This window comes from Erpetoichthys calabaricus, chromosome 6, assembly GCF_900747795.2.
Source record: "Erpetoichthys calabaricus chromosome 6, fErpCal1.3, whole genome shotgun sequence".
NCBI lineage: Eukaryota > Metazoa > Chordata > Cladistia > Polypteriformes > Polypteridae > Erpetoichthys > Erpetoichthys calabaricus.
In genome coordinates, this window is record NC_041399.2 from 84,727,905 (window position 1) to 84,749,672 (window position 21,768).

Genomic DNA, 21,768 nt, shown 5'->3' on the forward strand with positions numbered 1-21,768 from the left:
GATAGTTCTTAGTTGAATGACAAGTGAAGTAGGAGCTAAAAAACGTACCAGGAACTACCAACCAGAAAGTACAAATGGCCTGAATTCCTGCAGTAGGAATGCTACAAATGCTTCAGAGCTTCTAAAAAGTTCCTGGTTCCTGTGGCAAGAAAGCACCTATCTGTTTAACTAAATTTATTGTGCATGACTGAATACTTTCAAGAATTTAAAGGGTTTCTCTATTTTTTTTACTGTTTGAGTAAAATAGCCCTCCCCTGTCTTCTTATTCACATAGGCTTAGAGTGAACTTCTGGTCAGGCAGGTAATGCTGAGATGACTCGTTCCTTTACCTGTGCTTGTCTCGGCTCACAAAATGACTAACATTGTGAAGCTTTGTACTTTTTCTTAGATAAAAAGCTGTCTAAGAAGTATTGGCACTCCAATTACATTCAGATAACCCTGATGGACATTATGTATTCTATTAAGAATGTCTGTTCTCAGGACATGTGGAATCACACTGCGGCTTTTCTTGTAATGATATCATTATGTTTAAAGGTGAAGCATTCTGTAAGCTACACTGTGATGTTATTTGTCTGAATAGACAAACTTGATTTCAATGCACTAATAATATTTGAAAATCGCCATCTGCTGCAGCAGCTGCTCTGACTTAAAAAGCAAATGACAAACTTTAAAAAAAGCAAAACAAAAACAGTTTTCAGGAATGTTCAAAACATATACTATATATGTGAGTATGGTGGATGAATTTCAGTGTGAATGGCTGTGTCTTTGCAATCATTACTGACTGCTGAAGGTGTTAGCAAATCTGTGTACCTATGATACCCATTGGGATAAGAACTTTATCTAATTTTTATACAGAATATAAATATTTTTCAGCATGATCATAGTATAGGCCCTTTCCACACTTCCATATTTTTTCTCTCTACCGGTTGTCCTAAACAATGGCAGGAGCAAAAAAATAGAGCTTCCTCAGTGCTCCTCTGTTTTCATATTTTAGATACAAATGGAGCTGAAAGACATGTTCAGAGGAGTGTCAAAGGGTCAAAACCAGAAAGTCAACTAGAATCACTGATGCCAAAGGACAAACAAATAGCTAAAGATAGAGCCAGAAATGAAGGTGAAACCAGAGAACTGATCCTACCTCTAGGGCCTACTTAAAAAAAGCTAACTATCAGTAACTACTCTCAAATAATAATAATAATAATAATAATAATAATAATAATACAGTACATTTTATTTATATAGCACCTTTCCCAAGCCAGCTGTAATACTTATATACTTATACCATCAGATTCTATTATGTCAGAAGTGTGATGTAAGTGGTCACTGTTATAATTGGATTCTTCTTTAATTTTCTGTACACTTTTCTAAAGTAATCGTGGTCTTTTGGGTATCTTTTTATTGATTTTCAGACCCAATGAATCCATTTCTCCAGTTTATTTTTTATCAGAAGACCTTATTAAAAAGCTCAGCATTTTATACATTATCTTTTAATGCAATTTTGTATTAGCAATGGTCACCTCTATAGTGTGGATTTTACATCATTCGTTACCTAGGCAATGTTTCCCACAATGATGTGTTTTCACATTCTCTCAATCTCATTGTTGGTTTTCCCCAAGTTCTCCAGGTTTTCTTCCAGTGCCAAAATGCTTGTAATATTAATTGGTGACTCTAAACTGGCATCATGGGTGAATACATGAGTGGACCCTGTGATGGCCAAGTGACCTGTCCAGGGTTGTTTCCTGCCTTGCACTTGATACTACTAAGCTAGCCAAGAGGTCCTCTGCTGTATTGAACTAGATTTAATAGGCTATGTTAAGTATTTATGGCAGTTATACAGTACTTTCTACTAACTATATATTATTATACCTGGAAACTTAAGGAGTGCATGTACATCATATAATGTAGGCCCAAGTTCACCATGACCCTGAGCTGGATCAGCGTTACATCATTTAAGCTGCCTTTTCAATAGCAAACAACTGACTATTTAGCTATTTTCTCAACTTTCTCAAGCATTTTGTGTTTATGATCATCACTAATATTGGAAATACGCTATCCGGTCCTGCTAAGATCATGGTTCTAACTCCAATAGGTTGCCATGCTGCATGCACTGGAAATTTAGCAAATCCTGGTCCTGTCATTCATCTTCTTCCGATCTCATAATAGGCTTCTGCAATTTCCTGCATTCTCAGTGGATGCTACTGCTCTTCTTACCTTTCTTGCCTTCTCGATCAGCTTCCCGATGCAGTTTCTTGCATGAAACACACAAACCACAATAATATTGAGGAGGTTGCTGCTCATCACATTTTTTGCTTCACCCACACATACCAACCACATCATAAGCTTTCAGTTAAGACCAAGATCATGGTTCTACCTCCAGCGGTTCGTGAGTAATTGCATGACACAACCCTTGGCATTTTATATGGATAAATTATGAAACCTGGTATGTTCTGTGCTGTTTGACTGTAATATTTGTCTAATTTGTACTATGACTCTTATCTCATTCAACTGCATCTTGATATGCTTTTTATATTACTGCCACACTTCTTTCAGTTATTACTTGTAGATGGTGACACAAACAATGCAACTGTCTCACGAAGCCTATAATATTCAGTAGCTACAAAAAGTATTTACACTCCTTGGACTTTGTCACGTTTTATTCTATTACAACAAGTGCAATGATCTGTTTAACTAATAAATTGTTGCTGCTCATCAACACAAATCATTCTAGTATAGTAAAGTGAAAAAAACAATACATTTTTCTAAAATAATGAAAAAAAAAAATAATAATAATTGGTGGTATAATTATTCACCCTCGCCCCCATTCAAAGTTAACACATGGTAGAATGGCAGTGATTATACCTGTGAATTTCTTTAGTTAGGCCTCAGTCTGTGATCCTATAATTATTTGCCGATCTTATTGACAAAATTGCTCAATGCAGGTTAACCCTAGAGTTTAGAGGTTTCTTTGGTAGTCAAAAACCTAATCTTAATTGCAGACATCAAGTGACTTCATCAGAGCGCATCCTTTTTGTTTTACAATAGTCATTAAAACAAACCTGGACCCTACATTAAACTGACATTCAATTAACCGCTGATCCAAAAAAACAAAAATTCAGTACCTTATAAGGATTTTTGAGTCTGTTTCTTAAAACAAAGCTTTCCACACTCTTCTGTGGAAAAATGCCTTGAGCCTGTCGGCAAGTCTTTTTTATTTTCTAAAAGTATGGAACCTTAAAATAACACATGGTGCGTTCATCAACCCCTTGTTTCATGAACAAATAAAAGAAGAAGTGTATAAAAGGGTGACTAATCGAAAGAGCAGTCTGCATTCCAGATGCAGGCAAGCTATTCAGAAACGGGCTTTGCATGGTCAACTGTTAACACATCTTTATTACACATCACATTTTTTTTCTTAGACAATACAGATTTAAATCTTTTTTCATTGCCTTTTCATAGTTTATTATAGCGTGATTACATCTGACTTCGTTTTGAACCTTATATTAATATTATATAAGCTTTGACAGCACATATTTACCTTGTAGTTGCCAACATCTGGTTCCCACAAAATGAGAGCTAATTGTCAATCCATTCATTTTTTTTACCCACTTTTTCCTGGTCTAGGGAGCCAACAGGGAAGAAAGGCTGTCTGTCTCATAGTACAATCATGCACACCTTCACTAGTCACTAGTCACAATTTTTTTTGATTTCATAACTTTTGAGTATAGGGGGAAATTGAGTTAATAATGTAAAGAAAAAAAACCAAAAACATATATATACATGCTCTCCTCTTTTACTCTCCTAATGCCATGTTTTCATACTTATCAGCACTGTCCATTTTCAGTATTCATTTACAGTCATGTCATTTATTTTGTATTGTGAAAGTAAACTTCACACATCCCCCACTGTGAAAGTAAAATTCTCACATTAAGTACTCCATATATCTTCAAAGTCATTTTTTATGCTTCAAGGCTATTTGAATAAATATGAGCTATAATTTCCATTTCAGAAAATTTCACTGACTGCTGTATGCATGTTCCAATTTGATTTATATTTTGACCCAAGTCTGCTTTGGTCACAGGCCAAGACTGTTCACTTTCTAATTTTGATAGTGTGCTGATGTCTTTCTCCCTCTGCATGTTATCTTACCAGACAAACAAATACTTCAAGGCACACATTCTCTCTCTCTCCCTCAGACACAGTGTACAGTGAATTGGGTGTCTTGAGACGGAATAACTAAACAAGAAAAATAAGGTTCCATTCACGTCCTTATTTTGAAGAATTCTTGCTGTCATCATATGTGTGGTTTGTCTTTCTGAGGGTGCAATCACCCAGCCTGACAAAGGCCTTCCACAGTTCTTCTGGGCTAGAAGTTAGTATGACTATATTACTGGAGGGCAGATCTAAGAAACTCTCTAAACCATCCAATTGGTAGTAGCGTCAACACTTGCAGACCCCAATACACCTGGAGACTGCATGATCTGCTTCATTCTATATTTTAATTCAGGTCAGATATGCTTTTGGAAAATTACAATACAGTAATAAGTTGATTCTGCCTAAGTATACTTGTAACAATGTATTTACTGCTTACAGAACCTCCCAACTAAGAGTTCCAAGGTCTCTGACTCAAGGATCAGACTCCTCAGCCGTTTTAGGTAACACACATAACTTGGATTTGTGTCATTTTTGATTCAAGGGATCACTGGAAGACACTGGAGAACTGTAGCAACAAGATGGATAAGTATACTGTGTGCTTATTGTCATTATTCTATTTACAACACTACAAGTGCACTGTCTCATTTATTGTCAGCTGAAGGTGTCATCACTCAAAAGTCTTCTGCATATGGCATTACTTCTTTAATGTCATCCTCCTCTACCATGCTCATAAAATAATGAAAACAATTGCTGACTCTAGCCTTCTTGATTGACTGAATGATTGATTGGCTCACTGATGTTGGCAAGGTACTACAGTGAGTGGCACTCCTGCCTCACAAATCCAACATCATGAGTCCAAATCCTGGGCCTAGTCATTGTGTGTCTACAGTTTTCACATTATCTCAATGTCTGCATGGGTACTCAGTTTTACATCTTCATGCACTTTGTCCACTGTTGATTCAGTCCTTGAATCTGATGAGAAGGGACAGGCTACAACCCCCTGCAGTATTGAATAGGATTGCATGGCTTTGAGAAAGTTATTTTCTGTATTTATTTAAATTTATTGTTTAATTTTGTAATTCATTGTATTTTTAACCAATATAATGAAACATATACAGCATACATTGTACATCTATCTATCTATCTATCTATCTATCTATCTATCTATCTATCTATCTATCTATCTATCTATCTATCTATCTATCTATCTATCTATCTATCTATCTATCTATCTATCTATCTAATGCAGTATCTGCAAAATAATACAAAGAGAACACAACATGTGTTTTGCCATATTTGGAGTTCATCGGATGTATACACTTTTGCTTCCTTTTGCGGGGATCAAAGCTTGGACCCATGCATGTAATACTCTGATCTACACCCTGTCAAATAAATGACCCAGCCACCGTGTCGCAACGGCGGTGATGTCTGAGGATCGGAGGTACTGCGTGCGTGTATATATATATGTATAGAGAGAGACAGACAGTATAGAGTAGTACACACACACAGAGAGAGAGAGAGAGAGACAGTATAGAGTAGTACACACACACACACACACATATATATATATATATATATATATATATATATATATATATATATATATATATATATATATATATTATAGCAGTAGGGGCCTCTAGAGTTCCCTTGAACCCTCAGATACCACTCCAAACACCAGGTAAAACTATAATTATTATTTATTTTATAATAATACTGTGCACAAAGCACTCTACACTCCACACTACACATACAATACACTATAATCAATAATCAATTCACCAATAATTACTCCTCCTCTCCCAGACACTTCGCCACCCCTCCTCCCAGCTCAGCTCAGCGTCTGGGCTTTTCCACAGTCCTTTTATATTCTCTGACCGGAAGTGTTTCCCATCCTACTGTCCATGATTCCTTATCACTTCCGGGTCAGATAAAAAGTCCTTTTCTTCAACCCGGAAGCACATCGTTCCTTCTGGTCATGTGATCATGACGTACTTCCGGGTTATAGGGCACGTATAAGTCCTTGAGCCTCCCTGCAGCGTCCTCTGGTGGGCCCCATGGTGTCCAGCAGGGTTGGGAATAAAAACTCCATTGTCCATAATTCCCTGCTGGTCTTCAGGGCACTTGAATGCTACAGGGAGGGCTCCATCTAGCGGCCTGGGGGTATTGGCCGGGATGAACAACCAGCCATCTCCCACAATAAATATATATGTCATTCGAGTCCCAATCTAGGTGGTTCGGTGTGTGATGGGTACAGCAACACGCTATCAGCGCATGCTCCCAAACCTCCTCCTCTTCCTTATTATATGCTTGGTTTACAGTGTTTGCTGACATTGAATATATAACTGAAATATAGCTATAGTATAACTATTATGTGGACCCACTGTAAATAACTGGATAAGCAATCCAAGTGCAACATTTTGTTAGTAATTAAATTCAAGAAACTATGTCAGTCATGGCAGATGGACCAAGTTTTGTTTACTGTGATGATACTGAGTGTTATCAGGAGTAAAAATTAAATGTTTATAGCTCCAACAAATCTATAGAAATGCTTCAGATCTCATGGCATTCTGAGGCATAAACACAAAAATAGGGCGACATGCCACAAAGGAAATGACTGTGGAACCAAGGACTGTGAGGCAACAATATTTCCTAAGGTCCAGAAGTGCTGTACATCAACATCTCAGAAACACATAAAATTTAATTAGATGTAAATTTATAATGTTTCAACTCAAAAATATGTTAACATAGTAGTATACTGTCAGATGTAGAGTCCTGGGTCACTGTGGGAAACCAACTGAAAAGAAACCTGCTGTGTGAGAGGATGAATATGGTCTCAAGCCAATTTAAATTATTATTATAAAGCACATTTTCACATAGATTTCACAATAGATTAGTAAGAGCCACCAGGTTAAGCTGGACAATCCATTATCATGGTATTCATATTGAACAAACAAGCAATTTTACCTCGAAATATATTTTGATATTGGATAAATAATCTAAAAAATACCAGAAAAATAATGAAGCAAAATTCAGCTTTATCATATTCTATTGGATTTTAGGAGACAGAAAAATGGTGTCTTTAATTCATAAACAAATGGAAGCAGTAATGAAGAGCAATTAGAATTGTTGGCCATAATGCAACTTAAATTATATAAACAATTCTTTCCGATTCTTTACAAGTCCTCCCTCCAGTTCTCACATCTGCCCTTTTATAACCTGAGCGGCATGTGGGTTTGATGCTGCTCTGCCCGAGTCAAGGACTTTTCTTTGGTTTGGAACATCATGAACCGGTAACCATGCTACCTACTAATTGGTCTTTCTGTAAAGCTGTCATGACCACATAATTGAAGGAGGCTTGCTGAGATGTCTTTCATAAGTAGCTGCTTGGGCACTATTGTTATTTCAGAGAACACGGCACTCCCTGCTATCATTCTTGTGGCGCCAAGTCAGGGAAGACAAATTATTGCATACACTAACAAAAATAGATTACATGCAGCCCGTGTCCTGAGTGAGCTCTCCTATTTGCGGATTTCCAACTGAGCCAACTAGTCTGCCAGAAGTAGAATGTGGATAGAAAGCAGCTGATGGCATAAAGATTTACTATGCACGCGAGATGCCAAGTGCCCTGTTTCTGCAGTCAAATTCCAATACGTATTCCTAACCTTAAAGGAGTAAAAGAAAAAATACCCTGCATGAATTTTTCCTTTATGTGAAAGGCCATAACTTTATTGCTGTAGAGAGCACAGCATGGTTAATGTAAAAGAAATTTAATTAAGAGGGATATTTCAGCCTCTGTAAAAAGTATTTTATGAGCTGAATCTTACTTTATAGTTTCATAAGGTCTTATACTAAAAAGAATCTCATTATTGCACTTGGACATCTCTTCTGGTCTGCCAGGCATATCAGCTTGGTGCTAATACTTCTCATCACAGTAGCATGAGCCCTAAATCCATCTTGATTGCAATTCTTATGTGTAATATTAGAAGATCAAACACAGGACTGAATTCTAATGTTAAAAAAGTAATCATGATTATTTGTTCATATAAAACAATGTCCAGTTTTCATCTATATTATCTTATTGTTTTCTTATTCTTTTAAAACCAAGAATCAAAACTAAGCATGATTTGCTAATACTGTATTATGCTGTGTGTATAATCACTGCAAGTCATATTCTGCAACAAATCTAGTGAGCATCAGCCCACTGTACAGTTTAATTTGTACTGGGATCTTTCAATACAGTAATTATTTTAATGCACTGAAAATCACTGAGAAACCAATTCAAAGGACTGGCCTCATGGGTTACACAAATGTTAGAAGCAAATACCAATTCCTTCCATTCACTCACCTTCTAGTCTTGATTCTTCCATTACTGGTAACATCGGTCACAAGGCAGCAACCAACATTTTGTGTTGCAACAGTCCATCACATTTCCCACTCATACAAACACCACACAACAACAGTTTTCAGTCACCAATCAATCTAACTTGCATGTCTTTGATACAAAGCACCTAGAGAAAACCTACAACTGTACATCTCTGTTCAGCAGCTCTAACCACTTGGCTGCAGTGCTGCTCCACAGTTAATTTCGAATGAATCCAGCAGTCTGGAAACACTTCATTAAGGAACGGACCCTTGTCTTGTACATTTAACTATGATTGGGTGTGCTTTAAACACTGATTCCTAAAAATCTTGTACTGTAATGTCAGAAATTAATGTTGTGATTTTAATTTAGGATTATCTATCTATCTATCTATCTATCTATCTATCTATCTATCTATCTATCTATCTATCTATCTATCTATCTATCTATCTATCTATCTATCTATCTATCTATCTATCTATCTATCTATCGCAAAACAGTTGTACATGTTCTCTCCCCAGAATCAAGTGTGGAATTGAACATCTTATATGAAGCCACACTTGCAGATACATTGCCTTCAGTTAAGGACACCAAGACTGAGTTTGGATTCCAAAACAGCTAAAATGATGTGCGGGAAGCAGTTTATATTATGGAGTTATTCTCCTGTTATCAAATTTTCAAATTCTTGATTTCACAGTGAAGCTTTTTTTTCCTTTGAGGGATAGGTACCAGCAAATCACTCTTGACAAGAGAGCATATTTCTTGAATATATAGTTGAGTTTTTGCTGAAAGTAAAAAATTATAAGAACCAGACAAATCAGAAAACATTATCCAAGGGGAGATATTGCAAAAGGGCAGATACAATTTCTTTCATATTTTTGAATTTGCAGAATCGGAAAATTGTGGCTGGTAGAGTTTTATTTTTCTCTCAATGTGCAGGTTGATGTCAAAACAGAAATTAGATGCTAATTTTTTATGTTGCAGCCATTGATTACACATCATTAATCTTGACTTGTTTATCACAGTAAGTTGTGCAAGTCTGTTTCTTTTTTCTTCAATTTGTTTATTGTGAGAAGTGGAATCTGTGCTCAGGATTTGAAATGTGCTATTTACAATCCCGACAATGGAATTTTAGTGGCTGGGTAGTGCTGACAAAGCTAACCCTGCTGAAAAACGCTCCATAATGAAGCTGCTGGCAGTTGCCTGACATAATCAGAGACAGACTCTGGACTTTTTCAGTGGCTTACTTGCACCCCTCTTCTCTATGCCTTTTACTGCAGACAACTTCACCCAGTCACTACAGACAGTAATGCTGTAAATTGTTACAGTAAAGGTAGAGAATGGAAGGGATGACATAGCTATTCAGCAATGCACATAGATGAAATTCATTGTGCCAGTTTTCCTTGCTGGAGCACTAAATTCATTCCTAATGAAGGTGAGGCCTTTGCTGAAATTGATTCTTCAAGCTACATGTACATATTTGGCATTTTTACTGGGATTTTTTATTGCTTTCTTTATTCCTTTAGACATTTTACTTTTTCAGGTTTCACTCTAGTATTTATTAAGTACACATAAGTGAAATTTTATTGGATTTGTAAAGATTTACACCTGTCAATAAAGATTAAGGGATAAAAAAGTAAATTTCATTACAAACATAGGAATAACATTTTACATCCAACTCATAAATAATCTCCATGGGAATACCCATATATTTTCAATATTACTTCCAAGTTTCACAATATCCATGGACAGCTCAGTGTGAAGGTTAGTACACTGTTTACTACTATATTGACAATTTTTATATACTACAAAACATATTCTTATATTAGATTTTTATGTCTCAGAAACATGATAAATAGCAAGGACAAACATTAAAGAGTGTGGAAAATGTTGTTCGCTTGTCAAGAATTGTGGAACAGACAGGATGTGAAGCTGATGTGGGACATAAGTTTGGATGAAAGATCTCAATGATAGCCTGTTGTAGACTGTTGTAGAGATTAAATTGTCAATTCCTCCACCATCAAAATAGATGCGAATTGCAAACCTTCTGAACATAAAGGCAGCTTCTTAAGCTCAGTATTATTGTCGCTCTGATTGTTGTCTAACTGAATTCTGAAAAGAACATTAGAGCACAAGAAAAAATTGTGACAAGAACATGTCTATTCAGCCTAAAAAAGCTCACAACTCCTATCCACATAATTCCTCCTAAACAACATCAAGTTTAGTTTTGAATGTCCCTAGAGTCCTATTGTCCACCATACTGCTTACTAACTTATTTAATGTGTCTATAGTTCTCTGTCCTAAAAAAAAAACTTCTGAATATTTGCGGAAAAAATATCCTTATCTAGTGTAAAACTGTGAACCCATGTTCTTGTTGAACTCACTTCAGAGTAACAGCTGTCACACATGTGCAACTGGTGGTCACCTTCCTGGCTCTGTTGTCACTAATATTGACTTCTTTCCCTTCTGCAGTTCTAACAGGCAGCCCCAAGATGAGCCCAGGACCCGACATCAGCCCTGAGGTGGCTCTGCTCCTTCTGGTCAGGACACAATAAAAACAAGCTGCTGTGGTGGAAGGTGGCTCATTATGGATCCAAATGGCAAAACAGACGGAAGTCCTTTTAACACAACATGTTATTTACTTGCTTAAATTGGCCAATTTGGCCATGATTTCGCCATTGCTTGGGAGCGCAAAAGCACTAATCATAATGTTTGTTCATTTTTCTGTGATTAAAATGACAGTGATTAAATAGGGAAGCCCAGCTAGGGGCTATTCTATTCTTGATAGCTCTCTGACAGTCTGTGCACTGGTCACACAGTATTGATTTAATGTACTATTTATTTTCATAATTTTTAAATACTTCATTCATGTCAACTCTTAATCTGCTGATGCTTAAACTGAAAAGGTTCAACTTGTTCACTCTCTCCACATAGCTCAACCCAGGTCCAATGCCCTTTTCGTAGTCTGGAGACCAAAACTGCATGCAGTACTCCAAATGCAGCTTCGTTTGTTCGTTGTAAAGCTTGAGCATAACTTCCTTTGACTTGTTTTCTACTGTAAACATCATGCTATATAACCTACCATTCTGTTAGACTTCTTAATGGCTTCTAGAAAGTGCCTGGAGGTTGATAGTGACAAGTCCACTATGACTCCTAAATCCTTTGGGGTACAGCCCATGTGTATTCAGATCTAGCAATTTTACTTCTTACATGTAATACCATGCATTTACTTATTCATTTTTATCTACTACAAATCTGCCCAAGCTTATATGCTCTCCAAGTCCTTCTGTAATGATTCAATGGATTCTAGATTATCTGCCAGCCAACCTAGCTGGGTATCATCTGCAAACTCAACTGAATTGTTGTTTATATTCCTTTTCAAATCATTTATATATATTAAAAATAGCAGCGGCCCTAGCACGGACTCCTGTGGAACACCACTCTTAACTTCACCCAATTCTTATAAGGGTCCTCCTCTGCTTTTTGTGTTTCTGCCAATTATGCACCCATCTACACACTACACCAGAACTCCCAATTCTTTTAGTTTGATGTCTAACCTCTCACGTGGCACCTTATCAAATGCTTTCTGAAAACCAAAATAAATAATATCATATGCACCATTCTGTTTGTATCCTTTTCTTGCTTCCTCATAGCTCATTCTCCTAAAATGGATTGCTAATGGCACATGTCAGGCAGAAACATGTGACAGCAGGAACTAAAACCCATCTGCCAATCCATTCATCCACCATCTGAGTGTGAGGGATGGTGCCAGTACACTATTTGTGAAAAATTCACTTTACTCTCAAATTGACTGTTTGTGTTGCAAAGTGTCCATAGTAAATGTAGCATAACACTATTCAGTATCAGTCTGGTACCCTGTAATGACAGCATCTTCCCCATAGATATGCAACAGCAGTTCTAGCTTGAATGGTTAGTTCATTTGAGTTGAGTAAGGATGAAAAGCAAGGATCCCCTTTACTAAATATGCTATATCTAATTCAGAAAAGCTGAAAAAGCATTTCATATGTGAATCTGTACCCTGGCAGAACACAGAGATGATAGCCGCCTGTGCCACAGAAGTACTTGTCTAGAATATTAGAATGAGGTCTGTGAGTGGCCGAGCTGGAATTTGTTCTTTAGCAGAAGACACGTTTAAAAATGAACTGTCATTCTGCAGCTAAATTGGGAATAAATTTGGTAAACAAACAAGGTAATGCAGTCATACACTGAATACATGTGATTAATTTGAAATATGTTTAACATATTGAACCTCCCTTTTGTAGTTAAATAAAATATTTAATTACCTATAAATATGTGACCTTAAAATGTTTGTGTATTTGTACACAGGCTTTAAATATCAAATGATTCTGGTATTTAATTTCTTTAGGCAAATGTATAACATCAAATACTGTACAGTAGATTCTTAATACTCTTTGGTTAAATTATAAGATGTGATAATGCTGCTACAAAGATTAATTTTAGATTTTAATTATAACCTCGTCGTTTTCAATTTTTCCTAGTGAGCCGACTTGACTATGACACCCTTTTGCCTCCATGTTCCTCCAATTTTCCCTTGGGAATTCCCATCATCTGTTTGTCAGAAATAAACAATAATTCCTCCAGGGTATTGTAGGTCAACTACTCCACTTTCCCTGATTGAGTCATACCTGGTAAGCTCTGGACAGGCAGAAGTTCTACTCCAGGGTTTTCCTGTATCAGTGCTCCCAGAACCTCACATCATCTAATTTAAAGAGCAATCTCGTTCTTTCAATGACTACTCAGAGTTCATGACCATAAATAAATATGGGGATGAGCACTGACAGGTTCATTTAAAACCTTGTCTGGGACTTCAACACATTGATCTTGCACAAAATCCATAAAACTGCTTCAACACACAATGACTGATACATTTCCCAATCACCTCTTCCTTCAGTCATGAATGAAATTTCAGGGTATTTGAACTCTTCTATCTTCAGTAGCTACAAGAAAACAGGCACTCTCTTCTGTGAAAGAACAATTACCTCAGATTTTGGATGACAATTCGCACCCCATCAACATCACACTTGGCTGTGAATCATGTCAATGTGGCTCAGAGAGCACAGTTTGAGGAGACATGAGGATAGCATTATCTGCAAACAGTGATAATGAAAACTACAAATCTTATAACAGCTTTCACATTTATTTATTTGGCTGATGCCTTTACATAGCTTACAATATCTGATATATGACTGGTTACATTTCTTTTGTTTTTCCATTTGGAGTACAGGCAGGTGAAGTGACCTGCTCATGGTCACACAGTGCCCATAGGATTTGGACCCACAACCTCAGTGTTTGAAGTCTGAAGTCTTAACCGCTACACCACCTTGTCTGCAAGATAATATGGCCTACTTGGTCATAAACATTTTCCATTTCTACAAAGCACATGCAGGCAAGACTGGCAAATACTCTTGACCATTTAAACATCAGTGCAGAGCCAATATGAAATCTATATTGTTACCCCAGCATTTGGGGATCCACTATGAAGGTCTCAAATGTAGTACCACAGATTTTCCAAGGGAGTTTCAGGAGTGTGATCCCTTGATAGCTGAAACACACCTTCTTTTCAGTCGTAGTCTGTCTACCAGTTTCCTTTTATTTGTTTTCAGAAAAAAAGACTGATATGCAGCTCATCATGACAATGTTAGTTATGCATTTTCCATGTACTGTTTTATGAAAATCCAGTCATACTCAGGCATTAAATTGAGCAGCACTGTGTCCAGACTGTTTGTCTAAGGAAAATATTTTGCCTGTAATAGCCAAGAAGTGCCAGTGCACAACCCATCATAGCAGAGAATCTTTGGTAGTGTTTGGTAAAGGATATGCCTGCCAAACCAATGCAGCTCCTAACAGAAGACTAATCCATATGAAAAATCACTTAAATCCCCATGTGGACATATTCATACTCATTCAAGTACTGATGATGTCATTGCCAGATGTTGTTAAATTTCAAAGACATATCTGAATCTCCGTCCTAACTGAGCAAGATAAATTACATACAGCCATGTGGTGTGTGAGGTTTTTCAATATTAACTATATGCAACCTTTATTTGTAATAAAATATAAAAAGCAAATTTCATGTTGTCCTGCAAGGAAATTATGCTTACAGTTTGTGGAAAGACATTGAAACTATGCATTATCAATGAAGTCTGCTTAAGAATATTAGAAAGTTTCTCAGGACTGGAGAGTACAGGCATTTGTCTGTCCTTTGGCACCTGTAGAGTGCTTGTTAAAGATGCTTTTAATCATTATCACCAACTCCATTATCAATGACACCATTATGCTCATATTGGCCACTGTTACATTAGTAAATAATTCTTATTTTCTGATATTCATACATAGTGCAAATAGTTTAAACTTATAAAAAAAGTATGTAAGGAATACATTTCAGGGTAAATAACACTTAGCTTTATACAGAGATACAGGCATAACACTATCTATCTATCTATCTATCTATCTATCTATCTATCTATCTATCTATCTATCTATCTATCTATCTATCTACAGTGGTGTGAAAAACTATTTGCCCCCTTCCTGATTTCTTATTCTTTTGCATGTTTGTCACACAAAATGTTTCTGATCATCAAACACATTTAACCATTAGTCAAATATAACACAAGTAAACACAAAATGCAGTTTTTAAATGATGGTTTTTTATTATTTAGGGAGAAAAAAAATCCAAACCTACATGGCCCTGTGTGAAAAAGTAATTGCCCCCTTGTTAAAAAATAACCTAACTGTGGTGTATCACACCTGAGTTCAATTTCCGTAGCCACCCCAGGCCTGATTACTGCCACACCTGTTTCAATCAAGAAATCACTTAAATAGGAGCTGCCTGACACAGAGAAGTAGACCAAAAGCACCTCAAAAGCTAGAGATCATGCCAAGATCCAAAGAAATTCAGGAACAAATGAGAACAGAAGTAATTGAGATCTATCAGTCTGGTAAAGGTTATAAAGCCATTTCTAAAGCTTTGGGACTCCAGCGAACCACAGTGAGAGCCATTATCCACAAATGGCAAAAACATGGAACAGTGGTGAACCTTCCCAGGAGTGGCCGGCCGACCAAAATTACCCCAAGAGCGCAGAGACGACTCATCCGAGAGGTCACAAAAGACCCCAGGACAACGTCTAAAGAACTGCAGGCCTCACTTGCCTCAATTAAGGTCAGTGTTCACGACTCCACCATAAGAAAGAGACTGGGCAAAAACGGCCTGCATGGCAGATTTCCAAGACGCAAACCACTGTTAAGCAAAAAGAACATTAGGGCTCGTCTCAATTTTGCTAAGAAACATCTCAATGATTGCCAAGACTTTTGGGAAAATACCTTGTGGACTGATGAGTCAAAAGTTGAACTTTTTGGAAGGCAAATGTCCCGTTACATCTGGCGTAAAAGGAACACAGCATTTCAGAAAAAGAACATCATACCAACAGTAAAATATGGTGGTGGTAGTGTGATGGTCTGGGGTTGTTTTGCTGCTTCAGGACCTGGAAGGCTTGCTGTGATAGATGGAACCATGAATTCTACTGTCTACCAAAAAATCCTGAAGGAGAATGTCCGGCCATCTGTTCGTCAACTCAAGCTGAAGCGATCTTGGGTGCTGCAACAGGACAATGACCCAAAACACACCAGCAAATCCACCTCTGAATGGCTGAAGAAAAACAAAATGAAGATTTTGGAGTGGCCCAGTCAAAGTCCTGACCTGAATCCAATTGAGATGCTATGGCATGACCTTAAAAAGGCGGTTCATGCTAGAAAACCCTCAAATAAAGCTGAATTACAACAATTTTGCAAAGATGAGTGGGCCAAAATTCCTCCAGAGCGCTGTAAAAGACTCATTGCAAGTTATCGCAAACGCTTGATTGCAGTTATTGCTGCTAAGGGTGGCCCAACCAGTTATTAGGTTCAGGGGGCAATTACTTTTTCACACAGGGCCATGTAGGTTTGGATTTTTTTTTCTCCCTAAATAATAAAAACCACCATTTACAAACTGCATTTTGTGTTTACTTGTGTTATATTTGACTAATGGTTAAATGTGTTTGATGATCAGAAATATTTTGTGTGACAAACATGCAAAAGAATAAGAAATCAGGAAGGGGGCAAATAGTTTTTCACACCACTGTATCTATCTATCTATCTATCTATCTATCTATCTATCTATCTATCTATCTATCTATCTATCTATCTATCTATCTATCTATCTATCTATCTATGCAAACACATTTGATGTGAATGCACCTACCACTATAATGTCTTTCATATTCAGATCTGAAGCCACAACCCCCATAATAACACAGTGAAAAGCAAATGAATTTTAGGCACCCGACATTTTCAAACGATATGCTGCAAATGCAAGGAATGGCCAATCAATCTCAGCAATCACATTGAAGATGCCATATTATAACAGAGCCTAATCCTACTAGAGCTGCTAGTGTGGTAATGCATGGCTCACTATTGCTAGTTTTACTTTATACCTTTAGTTATTGGTATAAATATGGCCATTATTTCCACCAGTTTTAATATTTTTCTATTTTGATCTTCTGGTTACTACATAAGCCTTTAATCAAGTGACTTAGCTGTAGGGCACACAGTCGGTTAACAGCAGAGAGCAGAAGTAGTGCAGGTTTTTATGCATTGTTTTAATTGGATAATGTTGGGGCCATAATTAAAGAAAACATAAAAATCAGTAAAAATGTCTACAAAAATCAATGCAGTAAATGGGGACATACAAGACATTACACTAATTTTTCAAAAGCTTCTCGTACCTGGAGATTTACAAGGATGTAATGAAATAAAAAATAAGATCTTTTAGGGTCAACAGGTGAAAAAACAGAGAGGAGTGAGCAGTAAACGTAACTCACTTTACAAACAAAGATAAAAAGTGAAACAATAAACAACAACCACTTGTACCATTACAAGCACTCCTCATCTTCTACATCTTCCTCACTTTATTTTTGCCTTTCTACCTCTTAACCTCGAGCTCACTACAGTATGAACTAAAAAGAGCTTTCAGGTCTCAGACAGGGACAACTTCCTGGCATGAAACATCCCTTCTATAGTTAGGAAGACCTTCTTGAACTCTTGGGGCCACCAATCTAGGACACCCCTACTGGCTCAAAATACCCCTGCAGACCTAAGCCAGGCACACGCTTTAAGGCCTAGGCAAGGCCCTTTCCACCCTCCATAATACACAATAGGAAGGCACATATGCTTTATAAAGATGCCCTGCAGACACCTCTTTCAAATCATTACATGCCATCCGCTGCCCTTTTGTGCCTTAGACAATTCACTTTCAGACTGCTCTCTAAAATCATATGATTTTCCAACCCTGGCAGAATTCCATTTACTTTTTTTACCTTGTTTTGCAATACTGAAACCATGCAACCCTTTATAAGTCGTAAAATCAAATAAATTACAGCATAAATAATGGGTTTTATTTTCAATAAAAAACACAGTCTGAACTACTTTAGGGCCATCTGGAAACTCATTCTTAGACAGGCACCATTGGCTCTATATGAACGTGTGTATGCATGAGGAGACAATATAATCAGAATATCTAAATACTACACTGTATATCAGCGAAACATTAAGCAGATAGCATAGAAAAGCCTGCAAGTCATCTTATTGTATAACCTGCAGTGTATAGGGTTACTCTGTTGCCTTAAACTTTATTTTGCTACAGTCAGAAATTCTGAGCCTTCAGACGGAGAAGATGATTAGTGCTTTAGCCATGCACTAAAGACTCCAATCCTTTGGAACTGTGAGGCCTTTTTAAAAGTACAGAGCATCAGTTTGTTTTTAATTGAAAACATTTCCAAAGCACCGATTTCTTTTCCAAAAATAGTCAACGTTACTCGAGATTTTTGAGAAATGTAATGAAGTCCAGATGCCTACCTTCACTGGTAGCTGCATTCTTTCGTGCTTTGGTCGGCGTGTGATCCGTACTTGAACTCACGTCGGAGGAGATGCTTGAACTGCCTTTGCCTAAATGAGAAAGCAGATCAAAATATAGCATCAGGACAAACAGCGAGTAAAACAAAGGAGAAAAAGTCACCAATATCAGACTACGTGGAGTCATTTTTCATCACCATAGTTGAGATAAAGCAGGTACTTGCAGGGCTGCTGTTGCATTTTCAGATTAACTGCAATCACTCTAAATTCTTCTACATTAACTCTAACACACTGGCTCCAGACATAAAAGTCATCTTTGGCTGAAAATTACAGACATGAGCCATGGTTTGTTTTCAATTCCTGACATTTTAACCGCAGTTAATTCTCTCCATCCATCTATCCAGTCTTGATAGGGTCACTGCATAGAGATAGTGTACCTCTGCATCAATATCAATCAAAGTTTCTTAAATTAATGTCAACATTTTATTTTGTTCTGCGGTTTATGCACTCATAATTCTGAGACTACTTGATACCCCTCAAAATTATTAATTCGTAAAACTGGTTTGCAGACCCTGGAATATGGCTTCTTCTTAGAATATTACACTTAGAGAATTAAGAGCAGAATTCACAAGATAGTCAATTCTGAGAATGCCCTTGTAATCCCCTGACAGTCAAAAAATTCAACACATAACCATATGAGTGAGAGCTGTATAGTGATGCAGAAGGCCTAAGCTCAAATCAAAGTTGGTGTAGAGTTTGCATGTTCTAAAAGGCTTTGGGTTTTTCTCCCAAAGATGTTCACATTAGGTTATGTGGCAACTCTAAACCAACTTTGTGTGACTATGGGGAGGTACATAAATGTCTAGCACCTGCATTTGCTGCAACTCTCACTTACTGTTTTTTGAACTAAGATATCAGTTATATTCACTGCATACAGTTTGTGGGCAGACTGTGAGCCAGGGCACTGGCACTAGGTACTTGTAACTTCATAAGGGTGAAAGACCCTTTCATTTAGATTTTCTTAGGGTCTCCAGAGTTCAACCTTACGTTGTACGCATGTACTGCTATTTCATGTTTGCTACCCAAGGTAAACATAACAAATATATTTTAACTGCACAACCCCCACCTCGAAAAAAGGGGGTAGCAGGCCTGCTGTTATGGGCTATTCAGTCCCTGTACAACCAGAGTGAGTGTTTGGTTTGTAGTTGCCAGTAGTAAGTCAGACAAGTTCTGGTGGTTGTAGTACTCTGCTAGGGTTGACTTTTTTCACTAATCATGTTCATAATTTTAATGGACAACATTTTTAGAAGCAGATAAAAATGATTTATATATATATAATGGCACACATGGACAATCACAAATAATACACACACAGTTGTTGAAGGCACAAAGGTAAGTCACCTTTTACTTCAACAGGAAAAGTGCCATGAGCATGGTTCAAAAAGAGGGTGCATATTAAAAAGGTGAAAGAAAGAAATACAAGGAGATGGAACAATATTAAAGGAGCAAGTAAGCATCAGTTTGGGAACAGACATGGTTTGGTAATTATAAAGATAAAAATAGTTTCAACAAAACCAAAATGCTAGAAACAATTTGTGGTCATAAATCAGAACCAAAAACTAAAGAGCTAAATTAACAAAAATAAGAAAAATAAGATCCACAACCAAAGTCAAAGTATGAGATGTACAAACTTTATTGTTTAAATGACCCCAAAGCTAGCATACTGACTCTGCAGTACCATCACCATTAACAGGCAGGTCCAATAGCACAATATTTCATGTGAATGGCAACAAGCATAGCAACTTGTAAATGAATATAAAGACTGCCACAAACAAACATTGCAACACAAAATGGTACTATAAGAATAACAGTAAAATGAAATAAATGTTATAATAAATAATATTCCAGAATGCTGAAAAACAAACATAATTATTCAAAAAGCAAAAAATTTGACAAAGACTAAAAAAAAAATGTGATGTTAAATTGTAAGCAAATCAATTCTGACCCAAAAGATCTAAGCAAAAGCCTTATTGAAGAATCTGCAACAATATTCCTCATTTACCTGGCCTTACTGAGTCTGATGTGAGTGCCTGCCTGAAAAAAATTAGCTCCTGTTATGGGCAGATTGAGAATACCCATGGATATTTGTGAAATTTAATAACTAGGAGATGAAGGCACAATACCAAAAATACCACAACAGGGTGACATCTAATGAAAAACAAAATGGTACTGCGGTAAATTAAAAAGAAAGACACTAATAATTTTGTGCTAAAAATAAAGGCCCCCCAAGAGTATAATTTGTTTACCCCATAATTCTCTGTATGTAAAAAAAAAAAACAACACTTAAATAGCTTTCTCTAAAGTGAGAAAAATGTATTCCTTTTGGAAAAAAAACTATTTTCTTCCTAATTCATGGCACTCAGTGGCACTTCTGGTCACACGACAGGAAAAGGCTACATTTTGATGGCTTCCCGAAACCTAAAATGCCAACCAAAAGAAGATGTTAAACATTGTGAATGTAATATGACAGCAAAAGAGAAAACTATTGAAATCTAGGAAAATAAAACCAGGCTGAAAGAAATATACAAAGGGCAAAAAAATGTATGTGGGAAAGGGCAGGAAAAAAGAGAATAAATAAAAATTAATTTCAAGGATTTTTTTTTCATTTTTTAAAGTAAAAAATAGATTAAAGGTCGGAAACGAGTGAATGGATGACACACACACACACACACGCACACACACACACACACGCACACATGTGACCACACCCACATGTATATTACAAAGATTGCAATATTTTCAATCATTTAATTTTCTTTCTGAGACAATAATGCTATTATGATCTCTGCTATTTATACATTTTTGTGCTTATTCTAGCAGTTATTGAGAACTCTTTTGTATATCTGGCATGGGGTTTTGAAATACAGAGAATCTGAGGTTGTTTTTGGTGTTTTTTGTCTGTTTTCATCAAAAGTGCTGAGAATTGTGCTGGCTATTGCTATGGAAACCAATCAAGGAATTCCCAGGCCACACTCGTCGGTGACGTCAAACAAGTGACGGTATAAAGTTTAATCCCATTAATTCCGGGGTATCCAAGTTTGACTGTTAAAAACCCCTTAATTGACTAATTGAAACTCTTCTTCTAAATTCCAGGTCTCGATTTTCTGCTTATTTGTGAATCTGTAATTTAATTATGTTTTGAGTTCTAACAAAAGGTTCGTTCTGATTCCTGGTTTTCATATCTTCTGAACATATCAATATTTTGACCTCTGACTCACTTAGGCATAAAAAATGTTAATGATGTACAGTACCTAACGATTATTGTG

The 21,768-nt window shown here is 36.8% G+C and overlaps 1 protein-coding gene across 1 annotated transcript in view; it reads right to left on the reverse strand.

Moving 5' to 3' along the window:
- fbxl7 (F-box and leucine-rich repeat protein 7) overlaps nucleotides 1-21,768 on the reverse strand; it is a 372,946-nt gene that overhangs the window by 280,317 nt on the left and 70,861 nt on the right. Inside the window, exon 2 of the mRNA XM_028803794.2 lies at nucleotides 18,446-18,535. Within this exon, the coding sequence (XP_028659627.1) occupies nucleotides 18,446-18,535 (90 nt within the window). The remainder of the gene's footprint in view (nucleotides 1-18,445; nucleotides 18,536-21,768) is intronic.